At 39.9% G+C, this 12,604-nt stretch overlaps 1 protein-coding gene across 1 annotated transcript; it reads right to left on the bottom strand.

Moving 5' to 3' along the window:
- Positions 1-11,366: 11,366 nt before the first annotated feature.
- Positions 11,367-12,305, bottom strand: LOC100340372 (olfactory receptor 6B9-like). Its single transcript, XM_008268150.4, has one exon. The coding sequence runs from the start codon at positions 12,300-12,302 to the stop codon at positions 11,367-11,369; it is 936 nt and encodes a 311-aa protein (XP_008266372.4). The 5' UTR covers positions 12,303-12,305.
- Positions 12,306-12,604: the final 299 nt, after the last annotated feature.

The following is a 12,604-nucleotide window of genomic DNA, read 5'->3' as shown; positions in this document are numbered from 1 at the left end:
AACAAAGGAAAATTGTACATGTAGGCACTGCCTTGTACATTTATAAATTCAGAGTATATCAGCTTTTTTGAAATCACCATTTGGTACTAGCAGGCATGAGTGGACAGTTCCATCTGCAGTAGAAAAACGACCTACAGGGCAAACATCTTCATTTCCTCTTAGAATCTTTGCTCAGCCTCCTTGATCTTTACGTTCTTTAGTCTCACTTTGTGAGTAGCAGTGGTCTCTGTCTTCCCAGAATTAGTGTCTGCTCTCCACAGTCCTCTTAGACAAAGCATATGAGTGGAGGAGAGGGAGGGAAGGGCTCAGCCCATTTATTTCCCGCCAAATTCCAATTAGTCATGCACAGGTGTGCAGGTTCTCACGGAATGTATAAAGTTTCTGGTGTCTTCATTTCCAGGCCCTGCTTCAGCTGGCTCTAACTACCTTTGTGGATTTGCTGAGAAACAAGTGCATCTTTGGGGCCTTCATTCTCGTAAAACATCAAGCAGCTGATTTTACATTTTATGGCTTCTGCAGCACAATTAGTAGTAGGGTCTCTGAAACCTCACTCCACTCTGAACAACTGATGGATAGAAAGTGTTGCTACTTTATCTTGTTCTTTTTGTTTTGCTTTGTTTTTGTTTGTTTGTTTGTTTTTTATTTCATTTATTTGAGAGTTAAAGTTACAGACAGAGAAAGGGAGAGACAAAGAGAAAGGTCTTGCCCCCACTGGTTCACTCTCAAAATGGCCCAATGGTCGGTGCTAAGCTGATCCAAAGCCCAGAGCCAGGAGTTTCTTCCTGATCGTATGGATGTTGGCTTCCCAGGTGGAGGCTTAGCCTGCTACGTCGTAGAGCTGGTCCCACTACACCCTGTTCTTGCCGCACAGTGCTCACTTACAAAGTGCTTCCTATTTGACATTTGTTATGAACAATAAGTCACTGTGAAGAACTCATTGTGTCACCTTACCTTCTGCAGTTATTACTCTATATTCTTCAGCCCTATCATTTCATTCTTACTGATCAAATCCTAGCAGTGATTCATATTCTAGTGCAAATGGTTTATGCTTGTATGGTTGTCACAGAGAAGTCTTAGAATGGCTTTCATATAAAGGTATTTCAAAAAGCTCATGGAAAGTGTATTCAAAAGGTAAGTTGACATTTGTCCAAAATTGTTTGATATACGTGGAAGTGTAGATTTCATCATGAAAAAAAATGTGTATTTTGACAAAAACTATCTGTGGATATTAGAGTTTTGCACCAGACTAATTTTTAATTCAATTTTTCCATAAGCTTTTGGAAATACCCTTGTATACTCACACTCTCATTTTTTAATATGATGTGACTGAGAAGATATCGACAAGCTAACTACTGTGATCCAGTTTGGTAGGTGAATAAACTGGTGAATGAAGATAAGTCTTTAAATCAGATGTCTAAAATGTGGTGGAACCTGGGTTAGGAATCTGATCTTCAGGCTAGTAAACCAAAATCATTTCCCATCATGGTACTTTTAAACTGTTTTACCCCACAAGTCTTGAATGACAGAGAGTGTCTGTCTCTCGTTGTAGCTCCTGGAGCGTTTTGCTTTGACTTGATGTGGCACATGCCACATGTCCGTGTCATTAGAGTGTGCACTTCTTCCTTGACTTAGAACATGACATTTCCAAAGGTAAAGTACCATGACTGACACATTTTTAGTCTGACTAATGTATAGTACGGTATCCTATATATAAGAAGACTTCAGTGAGAGCAGAAAATGTTTTTTTAAATTATGTAAAAATGAGTACTTTTGTTACTTTATTAATCCAATTATAGATAGGATTAAAAGTCAAAGGGATGGCCAGCACCATGGCTCAATAGGCTAATCCTCTGCCTGGAGCACCGGCACTCCGGGTTCTAGTCCCAGTTGGGGCGCCGGATTCTGTCTCGGTCACTCCTCTTCCAGTCCATCTCTCTGCTGTGGCCTGGGAGTGCAGTGGAGGATGGCCCAAGTACTTGGGCCCTGCACCCACATGGGAGACCAGGAGAAGCACCTGGCTCTTGGCTTCAGATCAGTGCGGTGTGCCAGCCGCAGCACGCTGGCCGCGGCGGCCATTGGAGGGTGAACCAGCAGAAAAGGAAGACCTTTCTCTCTGTCTCTCTATCTCACTGTCCACTCTGCCTGTCCAAAAAATAAAAAATAAAAATAAAAAAAAGTCAAAGGGATTATTTGGAAGTATTTTATACCCCATGAAACTAACTCATATAATGTTAGCCACCTTTTTATTAAGCTTCCTCATATTTTGCTAAACAGTAGAACCTTTATATATATGTTATTTATTTTAATGGTCAATACAACCCTGCACTGTAGCAACCAGGATCCCAGAGTCACACACAGTAAGCAAAGTAATCCTTTCTCCTCTCTTTGCATCCTTCATCTCCTGCTGCTACTTCCCCTTGGCCTAATCAAATTGGAAACCACAGGCCAACAGTGAATGGGTGATGCAATCCACTGGGTCAATTCATCTTGCAAAGGAATAAACCAATAAATAAGTTAATAGAAGGGCAATAAAGGATGGGTGATTTGCTAAAGACAAATAGACAGAATGGGACAGAGGCAGGATTCAACCTTCAACCGAATTATTTCCAAATAGAAGCTTTACTTTTCCTTTCTATTCTGAGCTCGAACAATAGGATTATGTAAATGTCCTTAAGAATAGTGGGTCTGCTCAGTGGCACACTAGGTTAATCCTCCACCTGTGATGCCTGCATCCCATATGGGCACTGGTTCTAGTCCCGGTTGCTCCTATTCCTGTCCAGCTCTCTGCTGTGGCCCTGGAGGGCAGTGGAGGTTGGCCCAAGTGCTTGGGTCCCTGTACCTGAGTGGGAGACTTGGAAGAAGCTCCTTGTTCCTGTCTTCGGAGCAGTGCAGCTCCACCCATTGTGGACATTTAGGGAGTGAACCAGCAGATGGGAGACTTTTCTCTCTGTCTCTCCCTCCCACTGTCTGTAACTCTACCTCTCAAATAAATAAATAAATAAAATCTTTAAAAAAAAGAAAATATTGGGGGAAGTTCTTCCCCAAATATTAAAATGTCATTAGTTAATGTGTATTCATTTATGAAATAAATCAGGAAAAAATTCTTCAACTGAATACATCTGACCAACAGTGTTCAACTGAATCATTGGATTGACTCTGGTAAGAAGGAAAAGCAATCTTAAAGGGGAAAAGCAGAGGTTTCTTCTCTGTGCAGTAGACTTACTCAACTAGTTCTGTAGGAACTAAGTACTTCCCTGATGGCAGTAGGAGTCTTACAATAAGTAGCAGAAAAGCTTTGCCCAGTACTCATGTATTTAACACCCAAATTTAAATTTTCTCACTGTGTTAGTTCAGATAACTGAGAAACACTTCCATCTGGTGGTGGTATCAAGTGAATGGAAGGAAAGTAGAAATAATTTATGGGGAAAACTTGAAAAATTAAATGTGGAATGAGAGTTTTTTGTGATTTATGTTAGTTCTGTCATATGCTTAAACAGAAAAAGAAATTTGCTTATATTGTGCTATTGATTTCAACATCTAAACACATGAATTTTTGTAAAAATGTATGTTTCTTATCTGGCAGGCAGAGAGAGAGAGAAAATCTATCCAGTTGTTCTTTCCCCAAATGGCTACCATGGCCTGGACTAGTCCGGGCCAAAGCCAGAAGCAATGAGCTCCACCGTGATCTCGCACTGGGTGACAGGGGCCCAAGTACTTGCGTCATCTTCTTTTGCTCTTCCAGACACATTAGCAGGGAGCTGGATCAGAAGCAGAGTAGCTAAGTCTCAAACCAGCACTCTGATGTGGGATGCCAAGGAGTAGCTTAACCTACTGTGCCACAGTGCTGGCCCCAACACACGTGAGTTTTTAAAATGATTTATTCCAGAGGCAGGAGCTGTGACTTAGTGGGTGAAGCCACCACCTGCAGTGCTGGCATCCCATATGGGTGCCTGTTCAAGTTCCAACTGCTCTACTTCCAACCCAGCTCTCTGCTATGGCCTGGGAAAGCAGTAGAGGATGGCCCAAGTCCTTGGGCCCCTGCACCCACATAGGAGACCTGGAAAAAGCTCCTGAATCCTGGCTTCAGATTGGCGCAGCTCCACCCATTGCGGACATTTGGGCAGTGAACCAGCGGATGGAAGACCTCTCTCTCTCTGCCTCTCCTTCTCCTTCTGTGTAATTCTGACTTTCAAATAAATAAATCTTAAAAAATAAAATTATTTATTCCAGACATCCCCATTGCTATCTATTTAATTTGCCTAATATTTATCAAATTCTGTATCAGCCAGGATCCCAGAGTCACACACAGTCAGCAAAGTAATCCTTTGTCCTCTCTTTGCATCCTTCATCTCCTGCTGCTACTTCCCCTTGGCCTAATCAAATTGGGAACCACAGGCCAACAGTGGATGGGTGATGCAGTCCACTGGGTCAATTCATCTTGCAAAGGAATAAAACGATGCAGAGAATAGAAAACTGGGTGTAGAGAACAGTCAGCCAAGTGCATATGACATCAAGCACTGAGGCAGTTATTGTAAACACAAAGATTAACAGTGGGGGTCAGCATTGTGGCAGTGCTGTATAGGATGCCAGAGTTACATATCAGAGTGCTGGTTCTAGATCTGGCTGCTCTGCTTCCAATCCACTTCCTTGACAATGCACCTGGAAACGAGCAGATCACGGCTCAAGTATGTGGGCCTCTGCCAATCAAGTAGAAGACATTGATGGTGTCGCTCCCCGTCTTCGTGGAGGAACGACATAGGACCCTGCGTTGTTCCTTCGTCTGCTCGGCCCTCCCCGGGTTTGCTGCTGGTTCTTCCCGGGTTGGCTACCGACCCTTCCACCTCCGTGGAAGGGCGGTTCCCCCTGCCACATTCCCCACTTCCGCGGGGCACACCGCCGGCCGGCTCTCTCGGGGGCTGCACAGGTGTTCCCTCAGATGTTCCCCTTAGATGTTCCTGGTGCATGTTGTCTCTCTCCTCCTTTATAGTCCTCCTCCGCCAATCCTAACTCAGCTGCCCACACGCCGAGTACGCTGCTCTCCTCCAATCAGGAGCAGGATCAGTTCCTGGAGGTCATCACTCAAGTTGGCAAGAGGCAGCTGCGTAGAAGCTGTTTTCTCCTCTCCCAGGGCCATATTGTGGGGGAGCAGATGCATAGAGTAAGTCTTAATTCCAGTAACTCAGTCCAGTCCGGGTTGCTCCCCACAGATGGAGCTCCTGGTTCCTGACTTTGTCTGCCTCAGTCCCCAGGGTTGCAGCCACTTGGGGAGTGAACCAAAACATGGAGATTTCCTTATCTGTCTGTATGTCTCTCAATTTTACTCTGCCTTTCAAATAAATAATAAATCTTTAATAATGAAAATGAATAGAGTTAACTCCTACTCTAGAGGAACTTAATATAGCAGGGAAGTCAAACACAAAAACTGATAGATGTCATTGAACATGAAAAAGGTGCTGCAAGACATTTGACGTAAATGTTAAAATGCTGGTTGGGAAGCCACATCCCATATCTCAGTGCCTAGGTTCAGTTCCCAGCTATGCTTCTGATTTAAGGTTCCTGCTAATGTATATCTTGGAAGGCATTGATGGTGGCGCTCTCCCACTCACATGGGAGATTTGGACTGAGTTCCTGGCTCCTGGCTTTAGCCTGGCCTAGCTCCAGCTGTTTACAAGTATTTGAGCAGTAAACCCCCTATGGAAAATCTCCATTGGTCAGTCTCTCTCTCTCTCTTCCCACCTCACGATCTTACAAATAAAATGAATGCAGGCAGGAAGGAAGGAAGGAAGGAAGGAAGGAAGGAAAGGAGGGAGGGAGGAAGGGTGGGTACTGCATCTGAGGCTGAAAATTCAACTTCTCTTGTTCCTGCTTCACTCAGTCGGTGACTACCACTCACCTGGTAGAAGCACTATAAAATGATGAACTAATAGTTGCAGAAATCCAAAATGCAATCATATATCATTGCATATCCGTACATTTTATAGTAAGAGAATATTTACAAATTACAATATCTTGATTGATAAAGATGAATCTATATCATCACTACATGGCTACTTTCTCAAGTCATTTTATGCTCTAGATATACTATTCATCTTTCACTTCTTTGAGGGTATAATTATCTCTCTTGCCATTAGCTGTCCTCTTCCCACAACCCCTGACCCCTGCTACTGCTCAAGCTTTCCGTCTGACCACTTCAAATGCTATGTGAAACACTGCTGCTGCCAGAACATTTGCTTTGAGCATCCAACCATATATTGACCATTTGCTTTCATAGTACTGTGTACTTGTATCATCACATTTATAAAATGTAATATAATTGTGCCCTTATCTTCCCTGCACATCTAAAGTATTCAAAAACAATATGCATTTGTTCTATTTTATTCATCATTATATACTCATTCACTTTGACATTGACAAATAGGAGTTCAAGAAATAATGAATCAGTGACAAGTTAAGCAAGGCAACAATTATTTTTCTGTAATTATTGAAAACATTAAGTGAGAAATGCCATTTGAATGTGTAGTCCATATTGAAGATAAGCAAAAAACAAACGTGAGTTGCTGCTGGTGGGGTAGGGATAAGATAGTATTGAGGGTCATGATTATTAGAATAATATATCATCATCATCATCATCATAACAAATAGAATGGGTAGGTCCTATAAATTTAAGTTGATAATTCTTTTAAAATTTTATCTATTTATTATTTATGATTCAATTTATTTAAAAGGCAGAGACAAAGGGGAAGCTCCTCCCTCCTCTGTTTCCCTCTCCAAATGCCTGCATCACCTGGGGCTGGACTAGGCTGAAGCCAAAAACTCAATGCAGGTCTCCCACATGGGTGGCAGAGATACAAATGCTTGAGGCATGACTTGCTGCACCCCCTGGTGTGCATTTGCAGGAGCATGTAATCAAAAGTAGAACTGGGATCTGAAGCCAGACACTCCAACATAGAATGTAGTGTCCCTAGCAGCATCCCAACTATTGAAACAAACACCCACCCTGAGAATTCTTAAGAAGTAGAATAAAATCATAAGAGCCATATAAAAGATTATTAGTCCCCTTATGTTGAGTAACTTTGAGGGATCAAAATAGGACACCAACTTTGGAATTCTACTTAAAATGTTCAGGATATGGATGGTAAGAGTAGCTTTCTCTGGTTATTTCTCATATATTTACTCTTTGAAATTTTGTATAACTTTCTTTCATACACTATTTATTTCTTTAGTCAGAGATGTTTCAATATCTCTCATTCCCATTTGCTAATGGCTAATGGCTTTCTCTGGTTATTTCTCATATATTTACTCTTTGAAATTTTGTATAACTTTCTTTCATACACTATTTATTTCTTTAGTCAGAGATGTCTCAATATCTCGCAATCCCATTTGCCTTAGAAAATTGTGTCTTTGTTTTTCACCTAGTTTGTACACCAGATATACTATAATGGTGTGTTGAGGCTTCAAGCTTAGATATATATCAACTGCAAAAGTTGCAGGAGTATCAATTTTGTCATTTCTCATGAAACTATTGATTTCAAATGTGTCATGAGAAATAAGCTATTACATGAGACTAAATCTGGTAGATGATTGTAAAATGATCAATATTATTATTAATATTAATGACAATCACTAGTAACTCAGTGGAATCACTACAAAGCATAGGACACTACTATCAGGTATCAACACACACAGGCACACAGACACACAGACACACACACACACATCACTGGATTGCTACACCTATCCATCCATATATCAATATTTATTACTGTATTTGACTATAGAGCTACTACCACAGAATTTAGATATTTGGAAAATCTAATGTAGTAAATTACACAGCCAGACTCCTTGGCCTTTAATAATGACTTTGACATTAATTGGGTGTCCAGTCTTTGAAATCTTGTATAATTTCTGTTTATTAAAACTTTCACTGATTTGAAAAAGAGAGAGGCTAGAAACCTCTCATTCATTGGTTCACTCCCCAGATGCTTGCATCAGCCAGAGCTATGCTAGGCTGAAGCCAGCAGCCAAGAACTAAACCCAGCTGCCCCAAGAGGGTGGCAGGAGCCCAATTACTTCTTGAGCCATCAGCTGCTGCCTCCCAGGGTGCATACTATCAGCATGAAGCTATAAGGAAGAGCAGAGTTAGAAACTCAAACCCAGCTACTCAGATGTGGGCTGTGGGTGTACAAAGTGGCATCTCAATTGCTCTGCCAAACACTCACCCTTGGTGTGCACCTCTCTGTGCTTCCATCAGGTAACTGACCATAATTAATAAAATGTTAGGAGAACAAAAAGCTTTGTTATTAAATTATTTCAAGATAATTATAAGTATCTGCAATGAGAAAGAATGGAAAAAGATATTCCATGCAAATGGAAACCAAAAATAATCAGAAATAGCTGTATTTATATCAGACTTAATACATTTTAAATGAAAAGCTGTAGAGACAGTCACATATAATAATCAAGGGATTACTTCAACAAAAAGATATAACAATTGCACATACAAGTGCATCTAGGGCTGAAACATCCAATTTTATAAAACAAAAATAAGAATTAAACAGAGATACCAACTACAAAGCAGTATTTGAGGGAGTCTTCATTACTCTATTTTCATACTAACCAAAAAAATCAACAAAGAAACATCAGAGGTAAACTATGCCATAAACCAAGTGAACTTATCAGACTTTTCTGAAATATTCCATCCAATAGTTGCAGACTGCACATTCTTTTCATTGGCAAGTGGGATGTTCTCTAGGATGAGCTATATAATAAGACATAAAAAATTTTCAACAAATTCAAAACTAAACATCATATTATATATGTCTTCTGACCAAAATTGTAGAAATCATTGACAAAAGAATCACTAGAAATTATACAAACACATGGAGACTGAACAATATGGATTTGAATTAGAGTAAATTAGGAAATCAAAAAGGAAACTTAAAAATCCCTTGAAACTAACGAAAATGGAAAAATAAAATATCAAAACCTGTAAAATAAAGCAAATACAATACTAAGAAGAAAGTTTATAACAATAAGTGCCCACATTTAAAAGCCATATATTTCAAATAAACAACATAATAATATCTCAGGGACCTAGAAAAATAGGAAAAACTAAACACAAAATTAATAGAAGGAAAGAAAGAAATATCAGGGTATAATTAAATGCAATGCAAGTTAAGAACAAATACAAAAGATCAATTAACTATATTTTTTGAAATGACAACAAATTATAAAACTAAGTAGAATTTAAAAAAAGACTCAAATCAAACCAGAATTGAAAAAGAATATATCACACTACACTACAGAAATACAAGATATCATTAGGCACTATTATCATTAGAGACTAACAGATTGGAAACCCTAGAAATGATAGATAAATCACTGGCTACATGTAATTTGCCAAAATTGAACTATATAATGTAAAAATCCTGAATAGGCCAATGAATAATGAAATTGAATGAATAATAAAAGATCTCACCAAAAACAAAACAAAACAAAACCTAGGACCAGAGGGCTTGACTGCTGAACTCTACCCAACTTTTTTTTTTTAACTTTTATTTAATGAATATAAATTTCCAAAGTACGACTTATGGATTACAATGGCTTCCCCCCCATACCGTCCCTCCCACCCACAACCCTCCCCTTTCCCACTCCCTCTCCCCTTCCATTCACATCAAGATTCATTTTCGATTATCTTAATATGCAGAAGATCAGCTTAGTATACATTAAGTAAGGATTTCAACAGTTTGCTCCCACACAGAAACATAAAGTGAAAAATAATAGATGATTTTTTTAAATGATGATGAAATCAGATCAGACCTATTGTCATGTTTAATCCCAGTGAGGGTCAAGTTGGGAATTGATGATTTCTTTCTTTTTTTTTTTTTTTTTTTTTTTTTTTTTTTTACAGAGGATCAGTTTAGTATGCATTAAGTAAAGATTTCAACAGTTTGCACCCCCATAGAAACACAAAGTGAAATATATTGTTTGAGTACTCGTTATAGCGTTAAATCTCAATGCACAGCACATTAAGGACAAGGATCCTACATGAGGAGCAAGTGCACAGTGACTCCTGTTGTTGACTTTACCAATTGACACTCCTGTCTGTGGCATCAGTAATCTCCCTATGCTCCAGTCATGAGTTTCCAAGGCTATGGAAGCCCTCTGAGTTCTCCGATTCTTATCTTGTTTAGACAAGGTAATAGTCAAAGTGGAGGTTCTCTCCTCCCTTCAGAGAAAGGTACCTCCTTCTTTGATGACCTGTTCTTTCCACTGGGATCTCACTCACAGAGATCTTTTGCCAGAGTGTCTTGGCTTTCCATGCCTGAAATACTCTCATGGGCTTTTCAGCCAGATCCAAATGCCTTTAGGGCTGATTCTGAGGCCAGAGTGCTATTTAGGACATCTGCCATTCTATGAGTCTGCTGAGTATCTCACTTCCCATGTTGATCACTCTCCCCTTTATTTATTCTATCGGATAGTGTTAGCAGGTACTAGACTTGTTTATGTGCTCCCTTTGACTCTTAGTCCTTTCATTATGATCAATTGTGAACTGAAACTGATCACTTGGACTAGTGAGATGGCATTGGCACATGCCACCTTGATGGGATTGAATTGGAATCCCCTGGTATGTTTCTAACTCTACCATTTGGGGCAAGTCAGCTTGAGCATGTCCCAAATTATACATCTCTTCCCTCTCTTATTCCCACTCCTATGTTTAACAGGGATCACATTTCAGTTAATTTTCAACACTTAAGAATAACTGTGTGGTAATTACAGAATTAAACCAGTCATATTAAGTAGAACAGATAAAAAAAACTACTAAGAGGGATAATGTATTAAGTTGTTCATTAACAGTCAGGGCTATGCTGATCAAGTCACCGTTTCCCATAGTGTCCATTTCACTTCAACAGGTTTCCTTTTTGGTGTTCAGTCAGTTGTCACCGATCAGGGAGAACATATGGTATTTGTCCCTTTGTCTACCCAACTTTTAAGAAAGGATTAACAGCATTTCTTCTCAAAGTAACCCAAATGATTGAAAGAAAGTACCCTTCAATATTCATTCTGGAAGTTCAGCATTACCTTGATCCAAAACCAGGAAAGGACGTGAAAAACAAAAAGTAAACCATAGATCAATATTCATGATGAATATATTTGCAATTTTTAAAAATATTATTAATAGCTAATGGTTACAAATAATATTGTTCTAGTTTTCTTTAATGTTTGTTCATACTTTTCCCCATGCTATAATATCTTTAGAAACCCAAATTTGGAGCCATGCTTGTAACAAACAAACAGCACTATGATAAATATCATGAGAATGACATATTGCATGGGACATGGTCTATCCCTCATGACAGCAGCACTCAGATAAATGGGAGACACTGGCCTCCCCCCAGGGTCTTTTTTATAGCATTCTTGACTTCCTGGTTTCTTAAACAATAGATGAAAGGGTTTAGCATGGGTGTGAGGACTGCATACACAGCTGATATTAGCTTGTTAGAATTAAAGGATGCAATAGCTCTGGGCCGAGCATACATGAAAATCATGGCTGTATAGTAAATTATGACTACAGTGAGATGAGATGCACAGGTGGAAAAGGCTTTTCTCCTTCCCTGAGTGGAGGGTATATGCAGAATAGTAGAGACAATGCAGACATAGGAGAGGACTGTGGTAATGAGAGGGAAGATGAGAATGACAATAGCCAAAGCAAAGTCCACTAGCTCAGCTGTGGACATGTCTTTGCATGCCAGTTTGAGGATTGGTGAAATATCACAGAAAAAGTGATTCATGACATTGGAGCCACAGAAGGTGACATGGGAAATGAAATAGACCTTGAAGACAGAGACCATGAAACCACTCGTGTAGGAGAAGGCCACTAGCTGTACACAGTAACCTGTGGTCATGATGACTGGGTATCGAAGAGGGTGGCAGATGGCCACATAGCGGTCATAGGCCATGGCTGCCAAGAGCACGCACTCTGTGCCAGCAAGTGAGATGAAGAAGTAGAGCTGGGTCATGCAGCCTGTGAAGGAGATGTGCCGTCTCTGCAGGAGGAATCCATCCAGCATCTTTGGGACTGTAACGGAGACATACCAGACCTCCAGGAAAGACATGCTGCTCAGGAAATAGTACATGGGCTTACGGAGGGAGCCAGTGATCCAAACAGTGAGCATGATGATAAGATTCTCTAATATCACTAACAGATAGATCACAAGGAAGAGGAAGAAGAGCAGGTTCTGCAGCCATGGGGCACCAGGAAAGCCCACCAGGAAGAACTCACTGACCAGGGTGATGTTCATCTCCAGGATGGCTAAAAACTTTTGGATGTACTGAACTCTTCTACAGCAAAAACATGAGCAATGAAGATGTCTATGGCATCAGAGAAGAGACCAAAATATGTCAGCAATTCAATATTCCTTGTGAATGAGACTCATAATTCTGTCTTTAATACTAATAGGGACTCTTCCAATGTAAAGCACACATTTCTATAAAAGTTTCCTTCTTTTTTTTAAGTGAAAGTCTCCTAGAATTAAAATGCATTTCCACCCCAAATATTATTCACCTGATGATAGTGATCTTAATGTCAACCATCAGGTAGTTC

This window comes from Oryctolagus cuniculus, chromosome 1 (assembly GCF_051225735.1).
Source record: "Oryctolagus cuniculus isolate XC-2025 breed Fujian yellow rabbit chromosome 1, ASM5122573v1, whole genome shotgun sequence".
Lineage (NCBI taxonomy): Eukaryota > Metazoa > Chordata > Mammalia > Lagomorpha > Leporidae > Oryctolagus > Oryctolagus cuniculus.
This window is presented reverse-complemented; position numbering and strand designations above follow the sequence as displayed.